Source organism: Salmo salar, chromosome 20 (assembly GCF_965601325.2).
Source record: "Salmo salar chromosome 20, fSalSal1, whole genome shotgun sequence".
In the NCBI taxonomy this organism is placed as follows: domain Eukaryota; kingdom Metazoa; phylum Chordata; class Actinopteri; order Salmoniformes; family Salmonidae; genus Salmo; species Salmo salar.
The window spans coordinates 77,059,901-77,077,751 of record NC_138310.1 but is presented as its reverse complement, the minus strand read 5'-3'; the positions used below and the strand labels follow the sequence as shown (position 1 = coordinate 77,077,751).

General features: G+C 44.3%; 1 protein-coding gene across 3 annotated transcripts; it reads right to left on the bottom strand.

Moving 5' to 3' along the window:
• Positions 1-736: 736 nt before the first annotated feature.
• On the bottom strand, positions 737-16,011 carry vwa7 (von Willebrand factor A domain containing 7). 3 transcript variants are annotated; one of them, XM_082966733.1, is made up of 19 exons: positions 15,889-16,004; positions 15,679-15,805; positions 14,651-14,712; positions 12,997-13,248; positions 10,641-10,874; positions 10,363-10,459; positions 10,151-10,285; positions 9,772-9,967; positions 8,396-8,565; positions 6,684-6,796; positions 6,359-6,475; positions 6,063-6,272; positions 5,615-5,747; positions 5,357-5,509; positions 5,158-5,250; positions 4,745-5,025; positions 4,394-4,530; positions 4,007-4,166; positions 737-3,766 (listed from the first exon to the last, which is right to left on the bottom strand). In XM_082966733.1, the coding sequence occupies exons 4-19, from the start codon at positions 13,240-13,242 to the stop codon at positions 3,179-3,181; spliced, it is 3,063 nt and encodes a 1,020-aa protein (XP_082822859.1). In that variant the 5' UTR covers positions 13,243-13,248; positions 14,651-14,712; positions 15,679-15,805; positions 15,889-16,004; the 3' UTR covers positions 737-3,178. The 3 variants fall into 3 exon arrangements, with proteins under 3 accessions (XP_082822859.1, XP_082822860.1, XP_082822861.1); XM_082966734.1 differs by lacking the exon at positions 15,679-15,805; XM_082966735.1 differs by lacking the exon at positions 14,651-14,712 and having other exon boundaries at positions 15,679-16,011.
• Positions 16,012-17,851: the final 1,840 nt, after the last annotated feature.

The window sequence follows — 17,851 nt, the reverse complement described above, 5'->3', positions numbered from 1 at the left end:
TGGAAGCCTGGTGCGTGGGGGTGGTAGTGGAGGTACCAGGCTGGAGACACACACCTCAGGGCTAGTGTGAGGAGCAGGAGCAGAATGAGCTGGACTGGGCTGACGCACTGGAAGCCTGGTGCATGGGGCTGGTAGTGGAGGTACCAGACTGGAGACACACACCTCAGGGCTAGTGTGAGGAGCGGGAACAGGATACACTGGACCATGAAGGCGCACTGGCGGTCTCGAGTGCAGTACTGGCTCCACCCTTACTGGCTGGATGCCCGCTTTCCCCTGGCAAATGCGGGGCGCTGGCACTGCGCACACCGGCCTGTGAATACTTGGCCTTGACGCCGTGCGCCTCACTCCAAAGCACGGGACCTGACCAGTAATAGGCTGCCTCCAATAAGCACGGGGAGTTGGCTTGCAGCTTAATCCTGGCCCAGCCAAACTACCCGTGTGCCCCCCCAAAACATTTTCTTGGGGCTGCCTCTCAGGCTTAAATGCCAACCGTGTACCCCTGTAACAGTCTTCGTTCCACCTTCACCGTTCCTCTCTTGCTGTCTCCACCTGTCTCCACCTGTCTCCATGGCAGGGTCTTGTCTCCTGCAATTATCTCCTCCCATATCCAAGATGTCCTCCACTCCCTTTTCTCCCTGGCCCAGGATCCTTCCTCCTCCTGGGCCCGCTGCTTGGTCCGTGGTTGGTAGGAGGTTCTGTAACGTTCGTCGTAGTAATTGGACCAAGGCGCAGCGAGTTGAGTGCTCATCTTAACTTTTATTGTGAACACAACTAATAAACAAAACAATAAACGAACAAACAGTCTTCTAGGCTCACACAGCAGTACAAAGAACAACCTCCCACAATTCCCATGACAAACACATTCCTAATTATAGGACCTTCAACCAGAGGCAACGATAGACAGCTGCCTCCAATTGAAGGCCCCAACACCAATTACCTAAACACAGATCTAAACACCCTAGAACAAACATAGAAATATACAAACATAGAACAATGACCAAAACCCCAGAATACATCAATCAAACACCCCTCTACATACACACACACACCCCGAACCATAAAAAACAAATACCCCCTGCCACGTCCTGACCAAACAATAATAACAAATAACCCCTTTACTGGTCAGGACGTGACAATATGTTGCAAACATTTCTGAACACCAAAGAAATATCTGCATGCATTTGTGCTCTATAAAAACCTAGTCATTTACAAATGGTAGACTTCCTGCTTTTGTTGTTGTGGTTGATGTTGTAAAAACAAATCCTGTTTATTGTTATTTTACTGTTACATTAGCTGCAAGATACACTTGAAACAACAAATCAACATTTGAGCATATCATTGAAAGAGTGGTTAACATCAGGAAATAGCTCCATGGAGGAGTATTTATCGATCTGTTCCAGGGCTGGAGAAGTGAATCGTTTTGTGTGACTGTTAAACAGTAGCTGTGAGTGGGTAAAATCGTCAGGGAAGCCAAGCCAGGAAAAAAAGACACAGGACAACCTATGTGTTGTGATAATTGATAACTGTTCACATGCCATGCCAATAAATTGAGCCACACATTTGTTTCATTACAAAACCGGAGAGCAACATCTGTCCGGTGAAGTCCACAAACCATATTGCATGTAACAAACAGTTACATGACCAACAGCATGGTCAAGCAAGTTAATGTTTCCGAAATGTTTGGACTACTAAACAACTATGACTTACAACCACGAGTTACAGCAAGTCGCAAAGAAAACAGCCGGTGCCTCCACTATTCCAGCACCATTTCAACACCATCTAATCACCTACAGTATGCTTAGTCAAATACAGTGACAACTAAAATATACCAAACACGATTTAATCTAATCAATGTAAGCTAAATATGACGTGACTGTCCATGGTGATTTATGTGTGTGGTGTGTGCCCATGCGTGTGTGGTGTGTGCCCATGCGTGTGTGCGTGTGTGCCCATGCGTGTGTGGTGTGTGCCCATGCGTGTGTGGTGTGTGCCCATGCGTGTGTGCGTGTGTGCCCATGCGTGTGTGGTGTGTGCCCATGCGTGTGTGGTGTGTGCCCATGCGTGTGTGGTGTGTGCCCATGCGTGTGTGCGTGTGTGCCCATGCGTGTGTGGTGTGTGCCCATGCGTGTGTGCATGTGTGCCCATGCGTGTGTGGTGTGTGCCCGTGCGTGTGTGCGTGTGTGCCCATGCGTGTGTGGTGTGTGCCCGTGCGTGTGTGGTGTGTGCCCATGCGTGTGTGGTGTGTGCCCATGCGTGTGTGCGTGTGTGCCCATGCGTGTGTGCATGTGTGCCCATGCGTGTGTGGTGTGTGCCCGTGCGTGTGTGGCGGTCGGTGCCGTTAAAGATGAGGGTGGACGTTTTTTTCATGAGCATTATTATTATTTCTATTATAGCATATTGGATGACTGTCATTCATATTCCATTCAACCAGTTCAATGTGACAGCGATAGGTTTAAACTACTACATGATACTAAACGTTTCCCTAAACCCATCATGAGGTTGCTACAACCTAGCCTATGAATGAAAGTTTACAATGTAGGTGCACACAGGTGATTTGATTTGAACACCACTGTGAATGGTTCGGACTGGGTGAACTACATTCACGGGTAATTCAAGTCTGGTGCAGCGGTCTAAGGCACTGCATCTCAGTGTTAGATGCGTCACTACAGACCCTGGTTTGATTCCAGGCTGTATCACAACCGGCCGTGATTGGGAGTACCACAGGGCAGGGCACAATTGGCCCAGCGTCGTCCGGGTTAGGGTTTGACCAGGGTAGGCCGTCATTGTAAATAAGAATTTGTTCTTAACTGACTTGCCTAGTTAAATAAAGGTAAAAAGGACACAGATTTATTTGTCTCTAACACCTTGTAGTGGTGTAAACAGTCTGTTCGGGAGTCAGCGATGGGACAAGACTGTAACTACCAATTGGGGAGAAAAAGGTGTAATAAAAAAATATTAACAAAAACAAACGACAACAAGGATAAGGGTTTGTATGACACAATGTCAATAAAATACTATTTAAAAAACAACTAAATTCATCATTGTCGGCTTTCCAGTGAAGGAATCAAGTGAGGAACTGAAGTCTAAAGTGTGCTTCTATGGCCCATAAAAACAGGAGCCTTTTGGTTACAGAACATCTTTAAGGTTATTTGACATAGAGAAATGATCCCACATCAACCTACAGTGGAACAGTCCAAATCAAACTCAACAATGAAAACAACAGGAAGCAACTTTGCAGCGGCATCTCTCCAGCCTTGTTTGACACTCCACTCCTCTCCCGTATACCCCTCTGCTGGCTGGAGGTCAGGTGGCAGCGCCTCACATTGCCGGCCCCGTCCCACACCAGGAGCTCCGCCTGGGGGGAGCAGCAGGGGGAGGTGTACCTCACCCACAGAGGCTTGGGCAATCCACCTGTCCACTGGGCCACGTTCAGAGGAGGGTTACCTTGTACCAACCTGGGATCCAGTTCAGCATAGCCATTCTCCCCGTGTGCTGGGCTTGTCCTCTCCCTGTCTCTCTGGTTCTGGGGTTTGTGCTTGGGGGTGGGCTGGTTCTCCTCCAGGCTGTCCCCTGGGGGGTCTGTGGGGCTGTGGAGCAGGGTGAGAATGCCCTGACCCTTGGAGAGCTGGAGGGAAGCCAGGCCAGAGCGCCCCCTGTCTGTCACAGCCAGAGAGACAGTCCATCTGGCTCCTGTGCACTGACTCGGGCCTGGGCAGGTGTGTTCTACTCGCATGATGGAACATGATGGGGGAGACATGTCAGGATCCTGGGGGAGAAGGGGACAGGATGTGATATCAGGGATACTACACAGGAAATTATGACATAAAGAGGGATGGGCAAGGTGATTAGTATGTGTATATTAAATAGACATTTCCCTATGTATTTTGAATGCTGGATTCCAGTGAGCTTCGGATCTCCAAAGCTGAGATTCAAAGGCCTTGTTTCTACAGTATGTATGTATTGTACTCATAGTAGAAGCTGGGTTGTCTCAGTGTATGGGTCTCACCGGAGGAACCACAGTCAGGTGCAACACTGCGTAGTTGGAGTCCAGGGAGTCCAGCACTCGCACTGTCAGGGTCATAGTGACAGCTCCTCCTGCCTCAGCCCCCTTAGGAGTTTGGAGCTCCACCTCCCCCCTCACTGACCCTGTCTCCCCCACATAGAGGCTGAGAGAATCACATTTTAGAATGAGAAATAACATAGTAGGGAACAGTGATGACTATCTGCTATACTGTATATCTTTTTTAATTAATTGTTGTTTATTTTGCTTAACAAGAGCTTTGCGATTCTGTCTGTAATGCAAAGTGCTATAAAAGTGTAATTAATGATTCATTATTATTAATTAGCCATTTTGTGACAGTTTGACGTTGTTGGTCCGTTTTGCCCTGTCTACCTGTGTGGTCCTCTCTGAGAGAGATATCCCCGGTCGTCATCAGCGGTCAGGGTGAGGTTTCGGGCAGGGCCGTGGTTCTGAACATCAAAAAATACTGTCGTACTGTGGCCAGGAACCAGACATGGGACAGACAGGACCTGAGGGAGGGAGGGAGAATGTGCATAATGTCTTACTCTTTCTTCTATTGTGTTCATGGCTGTGTTGTGCTAGACTTTCTGGTTATTTGTAATGTTCTGCTTGCCAAACTGATTTTTGTGGTGTGTTCTGTTATACACAGTGCAGCATTGTGCTTGGCTGTATTGTTCATGCTGTACAGTATCAGTTGGCTGTTTGTTGCTGTTGTTGTTGTACCTGTATCTTAATGTGTGTGTGCTGGATCATCTCTGTGGAAACGCGTTCCAGGCGGTTCCCTCCCCCGTCTCTGCCGGATAGACGGACACAGAACGGCACCCTGGGAACAGAGGCCATCCAGCCAACCAGCTCCTCTCCAGAGGACGCAGATGAAGAGGATGAGTTTAGCCACACTTTCTGGAGGCTCTCCCCATTGGCTCCCAGCAGGGTCACGTGACTGAAAGAGGCCTCCTCATTGGGCGATAGACCTGTGACAGCCAGCACTAGAAAGGTTGGGACACCTGAACGGACATGAAACACCAAATGGATGAATAGATGTGATCATGATTATTTAGTCTTGAAGCGTATAGGCTAGACAAATGAAGGACAAATAAATAGATACTGTATTCTAGCCAAAAACCACACCCCCTCACCTGCGATTGGACTCCCCTCCACTCTAGCCAGGCCTGGATGTGTTCCATTGGCCTCCACAGCAAAGTAATACAGGAAGTCCACATTGCTGTCAGCTTGGGAGACAGGTATTGCTCTGTTATCAGTCGGCCTACTAGAGTTTTGCTCATGATTACCCTGTGGGAACAGGTACTGTGTGTTGTGTAGTGACAGACGGGGTACCTATGGCATTAAAGGTGACGTGACCATCAGCAATGGTGTTGAGGTGCCACTGGCCTGGTTCTATAGGGGACAGCAGGCTGATCCTGTACAGACCCTGAAACTGCTCACACTCTGCCAGGGGACCCTGCTGATTCAACAGAGACTGAGTACGATCTGGGAGGGGCGGAGGGTGACAATGAGAGAAGGAAGATGTAATACAGAAAAGGCTGTCGTCCATGTGTGTATCTACACGTCAGTGTGTGTAATGTATCGTCGTACCAGTTGGGCTGCTGAGGACACATTGTCTGAGGTCTCCAGTGAGGTGAAGGGTCACGCTCTTCACTGCATTGTCCACACTGAAGGAGTGGGATAAGTCGGAGTCACTATCACTCTCTGCATGTAGCAGAGTGACCTACAGAGGGAGACAGAAGGCTTTGGCGCGAGGGCAGTGTTTCCCAAATGACGTATTGTAGTCTACAAAATCCCAGACCTAGGGCAACATGTGGGAGGCAACTCATCTGCCTAGGGAGAATACCAATTACAGGTCTCCTACCTGAAAATAATAAGCAGAAATGTACCACTCTAAGAAACTATTTTATTTAGCATTGTATCATATAGTAACAAAACCTATTCATTTCAGACAAATAGTGGATCAGTATGGGCAGGTGCACCTCTGTAGATAATGATTGTACTCTACCACAGTGAGCATTTTGCCTTGTTGCAGTACCTTATCTGCAGCTGTATTGTCCTCCACTATGGCAGAGACACGGTGGATGTCTGAGTTGGTGGTGAAGACAGTCAGTCCCCCGGAAACAGAGGACAGGGAGGAGTAGAGAGCGAAACGGTCAGGGGACAGAGTCTCCCTCCTCCTCCTCCTCCTCTTCCTCCCGCTGCCCTTCATCTTGTGACTGGGGTCTTCAGTCAGGAGGAAGGTCACCTGGTGGAGCCAGAAGGGATTGGATTGTTTATCTGGGATCATTTGTTATAAGTTATCATTTTGATCACACAAACAAAAAGTGATACCTTGCATTGCTTCTCCAGTATAAGAGCCCTCACAGCATTGTACAGGTGAGCATCTTTAGGGGAGGCATCAGTGAATACAAATATCTCTGACAGGGGTGGGCTATGAGTGAGGGCCAGCTGTAACACACAGGTACATGAATGTACATAAGATTATCAACAAAGAGAGGGTAAAAAACTGCTAAAATATAAAAATGAAATCCTTTGAAAATGAGGATTTGGCTGTTGCTATGTACATTTTATGTTCTGTTTACTGTATGTTATCCTATGCTGTTATTAAAAGATAATCATTTGATGTCAAATCAGCTGTAGCTAATCTCTGTGTTACCTGTATGGCAGAAAGACACATCTCAGGTTCATCTCCTCCACCGAGAGCCATCAGGTTCTCCATATAGCTCATGAATTCCTCTGGTTTCTCTGTCTCATACACCGGCCCCACCCCTGGAGCACAGAGAACACAGGGAAACATACTCACTTCAGCACCGTACACACTGCGTCAGTTACACTGGTAGGACCGCAATATAATTATATATACAGTGCTATTCAACTCAAAATTCAGCTCAGGTGCATCCTGTTTACATTGATCATCCTTGAGATGTTTCTACAACTTCATTGGAGTCCACCTGCGGTAAATTCAATTGATTGGACATAATTTGGTAAGGCACACACCTGTCTATATAAGGTCCCACAGTTGACAGTGCATGTCAGAGCAAAAACCAAGCCATGAGGTTGAAAGAATTGTCCGTAGAGCTCAGAGACAGGATTGTGTTGAGGCACAGATCTGGGGAAGGGTACCAAAACATTTCTGCCACATTGAAGGTCCCCAAGAACTCACTGGCCTCCTTTCTTAAATGGATGAAGTTTGGAACCACCAAGACTCTTTCTAGAGCTTGCCGCCTGGCCAAACTGATCAATTGGGGGAGAAGGGCCTTGGTCAGGGAGGTGACCAAGAACCCGATGGTCATTCTGACAGAGCTCTAGAGTTTTTCTCTAGAGATGGGTGAACCTTCCAGAAGGACAACCATCTCTGCAGCACACCACCAATCAGGCCTTTATGGTAGTGGCCAGGCGGAAGCCTCTTCTCAGTAAAAGGCACATGACAGCCCACTTGGAAAGACTCTCAGACCATGAGAAACAAGATTCTCTGATCTGATGAAACCAAGATTGAACTCTTTCGCCTGAATGCCAAGTGTCACGTCTGGAGGAAACCTGGCACCATCCCTACGGTGAAGCATGGCGGTGGCAGCATCATGCTGTATTCAGCGACAGGGACTGGGAGACTAGTCAGGATCGAGGGAAAGATGAACAGAGCAAAGTACAGAGAGATCCTTGATGGTTCACCTTCTAACAAAAACAACGACCCTAAGCACACAGCCAAGACAACACAGTAGTGTCTTCAGGACAAGTCTCTGAATGTCCTTGAGTGGCCCAGCCAAAGTCCGGACTTAAACCGATCAAACATCTCTGGAGAGACCTGAAAATAGATGTGCAGCGACGCTCCCCATTTAACCTGACAGAGCTTGAGAGGATCTGCAGAGAAGAATGGGAGAAACTCCCCAAATACAGGTGTGCCAAGCTTGTAGTGTCATACCCAAGAAGACTTGAGGCTGTAATCGCTGCCAAAGGTGCTTCAACAAGGTACTGAGTAAAGGGTCCGAATACTTATGTACATTTTTAATACATTTGCAAAAATGCACTGTATATATATATATATATATATATATATATATATATAAAATGTAATATCGTTTTATGTGGACCCCAGGAAGAGGAGCTTCTGCACGTGCAATAGCTAATGAAGAACCTAATAAACTAAACTAATAACTTGTATAATGCAGTTATAACATTAACATAATGCCTGTCAAATAGGTTTGATATTCTTGTAGACAATTACATGTAAAATGGTACCCCAAAACTGAAGAAAGGAGTTCTGCCTGTAACACACTTTCGGCACAGGTAACATTTAGGGTTCCATGGTTTGGCCCTGACCCTAACCCTGTCCCCTAACACCCTGGTCATGCCCTCTCCCTCTCCCCTCACCTGGGTCGTGGAAGGGCACCAGCAGGAAGGTGCCTGGCTGCTCGGGAGTGCTGGCGCGGGCCTGGATGATAGCGTGGGCACGGAGGCGGGCTGCGGTGATCTCCTCAAACATGCTGCCTGTGGTGTCCATGACAAACACCAGCGCTGGAGGCTGCTTCACACTGAAGAGTCTGCCCTCAGGATAGAACAGCCAACAGAAGGAAACAGTCTGCCCTCAGAATAGAACAGCCAACAGAAGGAAACAGTCTGCCCTCAGAATAGAACAGCCAACAGAAGGAAACAGTCTGCCCTCAGAATAGAACAGCCAACAGAAGGAAACAGTCTGCCCTCAGAATAGAACAGCCAACAGAAGGAAACAGTCTGCCCTCAGAATAGTACAGCCAACAGAAGGAAACAGTCTGCCCTCAGAATAGAACAGCCAACAGAAGGAAACAGTCTGCCCTCAGGAGAGTACAGCCAACAGAAGGAAACAGTCTGCCCTCAGAATAGAACAGCCAACAGAAGGAAACAGTCTGCCCTCAGAATAGAACAGCCAACAGAAGGAAACAGTCTGCCCTCAGAATAGAACAGCCAACAGAAGGAAACTGTCTGCCCTCAGGATAGAACAGCCAACAGAAGGAAACAGTCTGCCCTCAGGATAGAACAGCCAACAGAAGGAAACTGTCTGCCCTCAGGATAGAACAGCCAACAGAAGGAAACAGTCTGCCCTCAGAATAGAACAGCCAACAGAAGGAAACAGTCTGCCCTCAGAATAGAACAGCCAACAGAAGGAAACAGTCTGCCCTCAGGAGAGTACAGCCAACAGAAGGAAACAGTCTGCCCTCAGAATAGTACAGCCAACAGAAGGAAACAGTCTGCCCTCAGAATAGAACAGCCAACAGAAGGAAACAGTCTGCCCTCAGAATAGAACAGCCAACAGAAGGAAACAGTCTGCCCTCAGGATAGAACAGCCAACAGAAGGAAACTGTCTGCCCTCAGGATAGAACAGCCAATAGAAGGAAACACTCTGCCCTCAGAATAGAACAGCCAACAGAAGGAAACTGTCTGCCCTCAGAATAGTACAGCCAAGAACAGGAAACACAGTGGCACGAGTAGTTACAACACATTATATGATAATTTCTGTGATGCACTCTATACGGTCTCCCTCTTTGCACTGTATACGGTCTCCCTCTTTGCACTGTATACGGTCTCCCTCTTTGCACTGTATACGGTCTCTCTCTTTGCACTGTATACGGTCTCCCTCTTTGGCCCGTGTGTACCATGTTTAGAATATCAGCACAAATGGTTGGTCTATAGATCAAATTAAAATGTAATCATATCAAACTTTATTTAAAAAAGTATATTTAACATCATAATGAAGGCTACATAGACCCCACCTGAGGAAGCTGGTGTTGCCCACACTGTCTCTGAGGTCTCTGAGCACAGTAAGGGTTGCCATGGTAGCGAGGCGGGCAGCCTCCACATGGAGGTAGTGATGGGGGGAGAATAGGGGGGAGGTGCTGTCCTTATTGATGCCCCCCTTGGCCCCCTGGTGACGACTGCTGTCCAGTATGCCCCCGTGACTACACTTCCCTGAAAAACACAGTATTTATAATGATTATTCATCAAAGATAAAGTTATTAGAAAGTGTGACACAGATTTTCTCAAATGGAAACCACACTCATGTTGAAGCTTGCAGATGTTTGAATCAATATATCTGGCTCAGATGTTAGTTCTTCAATCTACACAAGAATGAAAATAGCTAGGCCTCCATACCGTGTGGTTTGGGTGGGTAGATGCGGAAGTACCCGGTGGTAAGCAGTAGAGGGTCCTGCTGACTCTGGGTCAGTCTGGGCAGGAGGTTGTCTCTGCAGGTAACGCTGTGACACTCCATACAGGTAGGAGTGTCCTCTGGGGAGGACAGATAGACAAAGAGAACTATGAACACAGGTCTCGTTAATTTAACCCAAAATGTGTTTTAACTGTACCTGTGGCTACAGGGAAGGCTGGCTGCCCAGGCTGCAGCAGGTGGAGGTATATTGAGTGCTGACCCATCTCCACCCAGTTACTATGGCTGTAGAAATCCTGTTCACAGAGAGAGTCAGCATCCTGTAGGTCAGACACTGGGGACCTCTCCTGTCATTCTCATGTAAAAGGCTCATTGCACATTCAAATTGCCACAACGCCAAACATTATTGGATGAGTGATATTTACATTTGACATGATGTGCTATCTTACAGAATACTGTGTGTTTGGCCTATTGTACCTGCAATGAGTGTAGCAGCTGTCCCAGACTGTGTCTTGCCCCCTGGTACTCTTTGGCCCGTGCAGAGAGCAGGGTTTGGGCCCAGAACTGCCGTAGCATCGCAATAGATTCCTCCACGCGCTCCGAATCAAAGTGGTAGACTGGGTCGGACCGTGTGGAGCTCAGGAAGTCCATGGCCGCATTTGAACGCACCACCTCCCCCACTGCATGCCAGAACCCCCGACCCAGACCTGCCTGTGAGACCATCAACATCGTCATCCTCATCATAACCATCATCATCACCATCATCCAGCAACTGAGTTTATTCATCATCATCATTGTCATCGTCATTATGGATTCACAGCATCATTATGGATTCCACTAATTCCGCTCCAGCCATTACCACAAGGCCTTCCTCCCCAATTAAGGTGCCACCAACCTCCTGTGATATCTGACTAATGCAGCGTTCAAAACAACTATGAACTCAGAACTCGGAAATCTCCAACTTCTGACTTAAGTGTGTTCAAACTGGAAACTCAGAATAAAAACGAGCTCCGACTGGGAAAATTAGTTTTGAACTCGGAATTCAAAGTTGGAAAGTTGGGAACTCGGGCCTCTTTCTAGAGCTCCGACTTTCCGAACTTAAAATCACAGACGTCATGATATGACCTCGTTTTTTTCTGAATTCCCAGTTGTCTGAACGTACCATAAGGCCATCATAACAGGTTGTCAGAAGTGCTTACACCTCGTCAAATATAAGATAGGAGTGATTATTTCAAAAACATTATTATGTACCTTGACGGAGTTTTGAGTGACCAAAAGTAGCTAACAGCTAACTGCTCTCTCATGTCTCTTCATTAGTTGAGCAGAGCCAGAGATAATTTAAAGGAGATTGGAAACTCCCTTGGAATTGTATTAACGGCCATTGTGTACGTTGCCCATGCTACATCAATGGGCCACGCGCTGCAATCTGGGCGATTCTGGGACAAGGAGCGTTCTCCTTCAAGGAGTGAATGGGAGTCAATTGGGTGCTAGCTCAAAAACCCAACATTAGCATGACTTTCATCAACAAGAAGCACAACATTACAAATCTTTTCCGAGATGTGAGATAATTAATTTGCTATCTGTAATATTGTATTGTTTTGGAATTGTGACATTAAGTACTTTCGAGGAAAATAGGCACGTTTATTTGTTACATTTGACTGTGTAAAACCGAGTAGTACTACTTGTTTCTCTGAGAGTGAGGTGGATATATAGCATTTTGCAAAAAAAAACATTGTTATTTGTCTCTCTGAAATGAAACCAGATGGCGTAAAGGAGCTTGCAAGGATTTGTAGTCTTGCATGATATCTACTTTGATGCTAATTAGCATTTTCTAATCTGAGTATTGATAAAAGCCACATTGTCTGAGAGAGATTTACATGGTTATCAAAACATCACGCCAGAGTAAGCCTACACGAAACACAGACCTTATTTTAAGTGTTTCTAAAATACGCTATGGGAAAAATTGTGGGGAAAAAACGATTGGAATAATTTTCCTGTTTGACCGCTAGGTTTTATGGGTATTATGACTCATAATGTGGTACTCTATTGAACAACCATGCCATGATTAGACAGTGAAAAACACACCAATCTCTTTCATCATTTCTTTAAGCAATAAAAGCTAATTTACCAACATTTCTGAAAATGGATATATAGGGTTTTGGAATTAAACTCTTCAACTCATTCTTTGCATATGTATCCCTAATGCTCCTAATGAACCATACGTCAGATTCTCTCCAGATGTTTTACATGAAGGAATATAGTTACTATATAATAGAGTGTTTGCTTTGTTATCCAACTGATGTTGTGTCCTTTCTGTCATCCTGTGAACCCTGTTCATTGCTGCTCACGGCTACTGTATATTTTTGATTCTGTATTTTTTTTAATTACCTTTATTTAAGTAGGCAAGTCAGTTAAGAACAAATTCTTATTTTCAATGATGGCCTAGGAACAGTGGGTTAACTGCCTTGTTCAGGAGCAGAACGGCAGATTTTTACCTTGTCAGCTCAGGGATTCGATCTTGCAACCTTCCAGTTACTAGTCCAACACTCTAACCACTAGGCAGCCAAAGCAACATTTCCCAAAAGCAGCAATAACACAATAATGCTGGTTGTGATACTGACAGCAGTCATCATCATCCTCATCATCATTAGTATTATCATCATCATCATCACCATCATCATGTTGTGTCTATAGACATGTTTGTGTCTATAGACAGCCTTCCATGCATCCTCAATTACCTGGAGCTGGGTTAAACGCTCTTAAGATGGAACACAGTGCTGCAATGTGATTATGTGTGTGTGTGTGTGTGTGTTTACACACACCACAGCCTCACCTGCTCCTGTGTGTGTCGGTGCTGGTGTGTGTTATCCATACTCAGTGTCTCCAGAGTGACGTTGAGGACACCCTGCTCAGTGATGAATTGGTGTGTGTAGGAGTCCAAGGACAGGGTTAACACACAGGACCAGAAGTTGGGGAGGAAGCCTCTGCAGCCTGGTAGAGTCAGTACCACACACAGCAGAACATACAGCTTCCTCATCCGAACCCCTGACCCACCATGACCCCTGCTCTGTGACATCATCACTTCCTGGGGAATAGGGTGGGGAGAAGAAGACATTACACCTGAAACATAACATTATTTCCATTAGACTTTGGTCTTAGGTATGTTTGTACCGGTAGACTTGCAACCTTTACACAAAATGCAAACCAGTGTGTTACGTGTGTTATGTGCCCGTGTGTGTTGTGTTAGTTGTGAGAACAGGAGTATGTGTGTCTTCAACCTTGTGGCCACATAAACAATTGTTTGTGGTGACAGAGATTTTCCAAATAGAGCAAAATAGGCCATGAACCCCTTTTGCATTGATCCACCATGTTTATGGGGCATTGATCAGTGAAGTCTCCTAAATACCCCACACCAAATGTCAAACCTCCAACTGAACAGTGTTCTGGAATCTCTGAAGCCTTCTAGCACATTCTCTGTTGTGCATACTCACCACAGTGACTATCAGTTTCATGTCTCTAACCTCAACCACTTTTGCTACTTGTCCTATCACGAGCCTTGTTTTCATCAATACCCGAAAACATATTTTATTCTATCTGTCTCTCTGCTGTAGGAAATTGTTAAAATGTTTAGCACAATGATGCCTAATTTAACTTTGAAGTACATGCTCACCAAAAATGACATGGTGAGAGTCACAATACACTGTACTGAAATAAGGATGCTTACCTGACATAATATGTCTTGATGACTAGATTAACTGGATTGTGAGTGGTACCCATCACTGGGATGTTTTCTTGACTAATCTGATGTAGGACCCTAATTAAAGGGTGCGTTTGTAAATTGCCTCCAGTGAGTCAACACTGGACACTGGCTGAGGAGTAAGGTTGATCAGAGTGTTCTGACCTCACAATGGCAGTCAAGCTCACAAGCTAACTGGCTAACGTTGGCTAGCTTGCTAGCTACTTCCAGACACAAATGAGAGAACAGCTCACTCTGATCATTTTACTCGCCCTAGCAGAGCTGGTTAGGCTGTTTTCATGCTATCTAGAGCATTAGTGACTGTAACTGTGCTGCTAGCAACAATTTAATTCAGTTTTTTGCCAACCTTCACTGACACCTGTCATCTTCAATGGGGGTTGCGCGTTTGTAAATTCATCCGTTATTCTGCGCTCTGGCACACTCAAAGGAGAGTGCTCTGAAACCGGAGTAGCCAAAATGAATTTACGAACTCACCCAAAGTTAACTAATAATATGTATGATCACGCCATAGTAATAAAGTGTTGTGTTAGTTGTGAGAACAGGAGGATGTGCATTTTTGATAGCATTTTTGAAATAGAGACAGTACAAAAAAAATGCATGAAATGTATGAAAATGTATGCATTCACTAATGTAAGTCGCTCTGGATAAGAACGTCTGCTAAATGACTAAAATGTAAAAAATGATATCATATCTACAGTATTTCACTTTTAATGTGTATAGTATTGCTTACTAGGTGTTGTCCAATGAATTCTGTAACCACTCCCTCTTCAAATCAGGGTTGATTGGAAAAAGCTGTTCAAAAGAGGACATTGTATTATCATATCTTTGTACTCCATGACGAAGGCCATGCAACCAAAACACATCTGAGTTTTGAAACTTTGTTTCCATTGAACATGTCATATAAATAAAGGCATTTTAATTAATTATATGAAGAGTACCTTGGTCCTCCTTTCTTTTTGAGGAGGATGTGTGTCTTGAACCTTGTGGCCACATAAACAATTTGTTTTTGGTGATAGAGATTTTCCAAGTAGAACAAAATAGGCCATGAACCCTTTTGCATTTATCCACCATGTTTATGGGGCATTGATCAGTGAAGTCTCCTAAATACCCCACACCAAATGTCAAACCTCCAACTGAACAGTGTTTTAGAATCTCTGAAGCCTTCTAGCACATTCTCTGTTGTGCATACTCACCACAGTGACTATCAGTTTCATGTCTCTAACCTCAACCACTTTTACCGCTTCTCCTATCACGAGCCTTGTTTTCATCAATCTAGAGCATTAGTGACTGTAACTGTGCTGCTAGCAACAACTTAATTCACTTTTTTACCAACCTTCACTGACACCTGTCATCTTCAATGGGGGTTGCGCGTTTGTAAATTAATCCGTTATTCTGCGCTCTGGCACACTCAAAGGAGAGTGCTCTGAAACTGGAGTAGCCATAATGAATTTACGAACACACCCAAAGTTAACTAATAATGTGTATGATCAAAGTTGTACATACATGTACTATATAATATTGTGTTAGATAAACTATTTCAGTCCCATGTGCTGACTTGTGACCATGGATTTCAGCCATAGAAATATGAACCTAAAATTATTTAAATGAATACCATTGAATTTCATAAGCAGTTGTTACTTATAATTACTATAGTTACTATAATTTCTTTGTGTATATCAGATGAGGAAAGCCCTCATCTTCAACTTGATAATCTAATGTATTGCTGTACATATGTACGTTGCATAGGAATTCTTTCACCTTAATTCATGACCTGTCTTGGTTCTTGATCCTGTTCCTTCTACTTCCTGCTTGATTAAGTGAGTTTGATATATCTCCAGAGTTCAGACACTATTGGCGTACGTGTCAGACATTCTGTGTCAACTGTCTGTAGAGGAAATCCACATGTGAGTTCTACTGAGCCTTCAACCACAGTCTGTAACCAGAGAAAAGTTATTTAGGATATCACACCATTATTGAGTCTTCCAGTCCGTTGTCCTTGGGCCTTGTCTCAAGATGTCCTCTCTGGTAAAGTAATAGATGGGATGGGCGCCGCTGTTGCAGCTTGCATGAGAGTCTGGTTGACACTGAGTCTTTCTGAGGGGGTAAACGGAAGGCTGAAGGTATCCCCCCCCCCCCCCCATTAATGCACGGTGCATTGACTCTCCACAATAAGGCTGCATATATTACCAGCCATAGTGTTCAACTGAAGGCCCCCCTCCCCCTTCTCTCAATCCCTAACTCCCTCTCTTTTCTCCCAGGAAGAAAAGCATTGGGGCGGCCTCTATGATGAACAACACCCTCTCCACACCCTCTCCTTCCTAGCAGATCCTTTCTTATGACTTTATAAAGAATGGGGGTCAGTTGCTAACCAACGAGAGACTCAGCATTGCACTTCAGCTCTAAGAGATGGGGCACAGAGAGGTTAGCTGTAACATATCCAGTACAGTGTTGGAAAAAAGTACACAATTGTCATACTTGTGTAAAAGTATAGATACCTTAATAGAAATGTTATTCTAATTTTATTATAAATACTACTTGAGTAAAAGTCTAAAGGTATTTGGTTCTAAATATACTTAAGTATCAAAAGTAAATGTAATTTATAAAATCTACTAGTATCAAAAGTAAATGTAATTTCTAAAATATACTAGTATCAAAAGTAATTGCTAAAATATACTTAAGTATCAAAATTAAAAGTAAAAGTATAAATAATTTAAAATTCCTTATATTAATCAAAACAGATGGCACCGTTTTTTTTATTTTTAATTTACGCATTGTCAGGGGTACACTCCTACACTCAGACATAATTTACAAACGATGCATTTATATTTAGTGAGTCTGCCAGATCAAAGGCAGTATGGATGACCACGTGTTCTCTTGATAAGTGCGTGAATTGGACCATGTTCCCGTCCTTGTCACGCATGTGTGTAGGAACGGACCAAAGCTCAGCGTGAGTTTTGTACCACATCTTTTATTTGAATGTGAAACTTTGCAAGACAAACAATAAACTATAAACAAAACACAAACCGCGACGACAGAGGTGCAACATGCACTAACTCAAAAATAATCTCCCACAAACACAAGTGGGAAAAACAACTACTTAAATATGATTCCCAATTAGAGACAACGATGACCAGCTGCCTCTAATTGGGAATCATACGAAAAATACGAAAAATTAAACTAGACAAAACACCCCAGTCACGCCCTGACCTACTCTACCATAGAAAATAAGAGCACTCTATGGTCAGGACGTGACAGTCCTGCTAAGCATTCATCATGTAACTAGTACTTTTGGGTGTCAGGGGAAAATGTATGGAATAAAAAGTACATTATTTTCTTTAGGAATGTAGTGAAGTAAAAGTAAAAGTTGTCAAAAATATAAATAGTAAAGTAAAGTACAGATACCACAAAAAGCTACTTAAGTAGTACTTTAAAGTATTTTTACTTAAGTACTTTACACCACTGATCCAGTAAAGATAGTGACTGGGGGCCTTCTGCTGCTTACCTGAATTGTATAGTTAGTATTCCATTCCAGCCATTCCATTGCTGTGTGTCTCTGTAGTAACTCAGCCCAGGCAGTTAATCATATTTATTTTATTTATTTATTTATTTCACCTTTATTTAACCAGGTAGGCAAGTTGAGAACAAGTTCTCATTTACAATTGCGACCTGGCCAAGATAAAGCAAAGCAGTTCGACAACATGCAAAAACACAGAGTTACACATGGAGTAAAACAACATACAATCAATGATACAGTAGACAAAAATAAGACTATATACAATGTGAGCAAATGATGTGAGATAAGGGAGGTAAAGGCAAAAAAAGGCCATGGTGGCAAAGTAAATAAAGTATAGCAAGTAAAACACTGGAATGGTAGAATTATAATTTGAAGAAAGTTCAAAGTTAAAATATAAATAATATGGTGCAAAGGAGC

Bases quoted from the DNA above. Each gene is read 5' to 3' on its own strand.
- vwa7 (XM_082966735.1), bottom strand. From the start codon at position 13,242: ATGATGTCACAGAGCAGGGGTCATGGTGGGTCAGGGGTTCGGATGAGG. The intron at 9,968-10,150 runs GTATGGAGGCCT...TGTGTTTTTCAG, and splicing joins CTACCCACCCAAACCACACG to GGAAGTGTAGTCACGGGGGC. The intron at 5,748-6,062 runs GTACTGCAACAA...CTCCCTCTGTAG, and splicing joins ACAATACAGCTGCAGATAAG to GTCACTCTGCTACATGCAGA.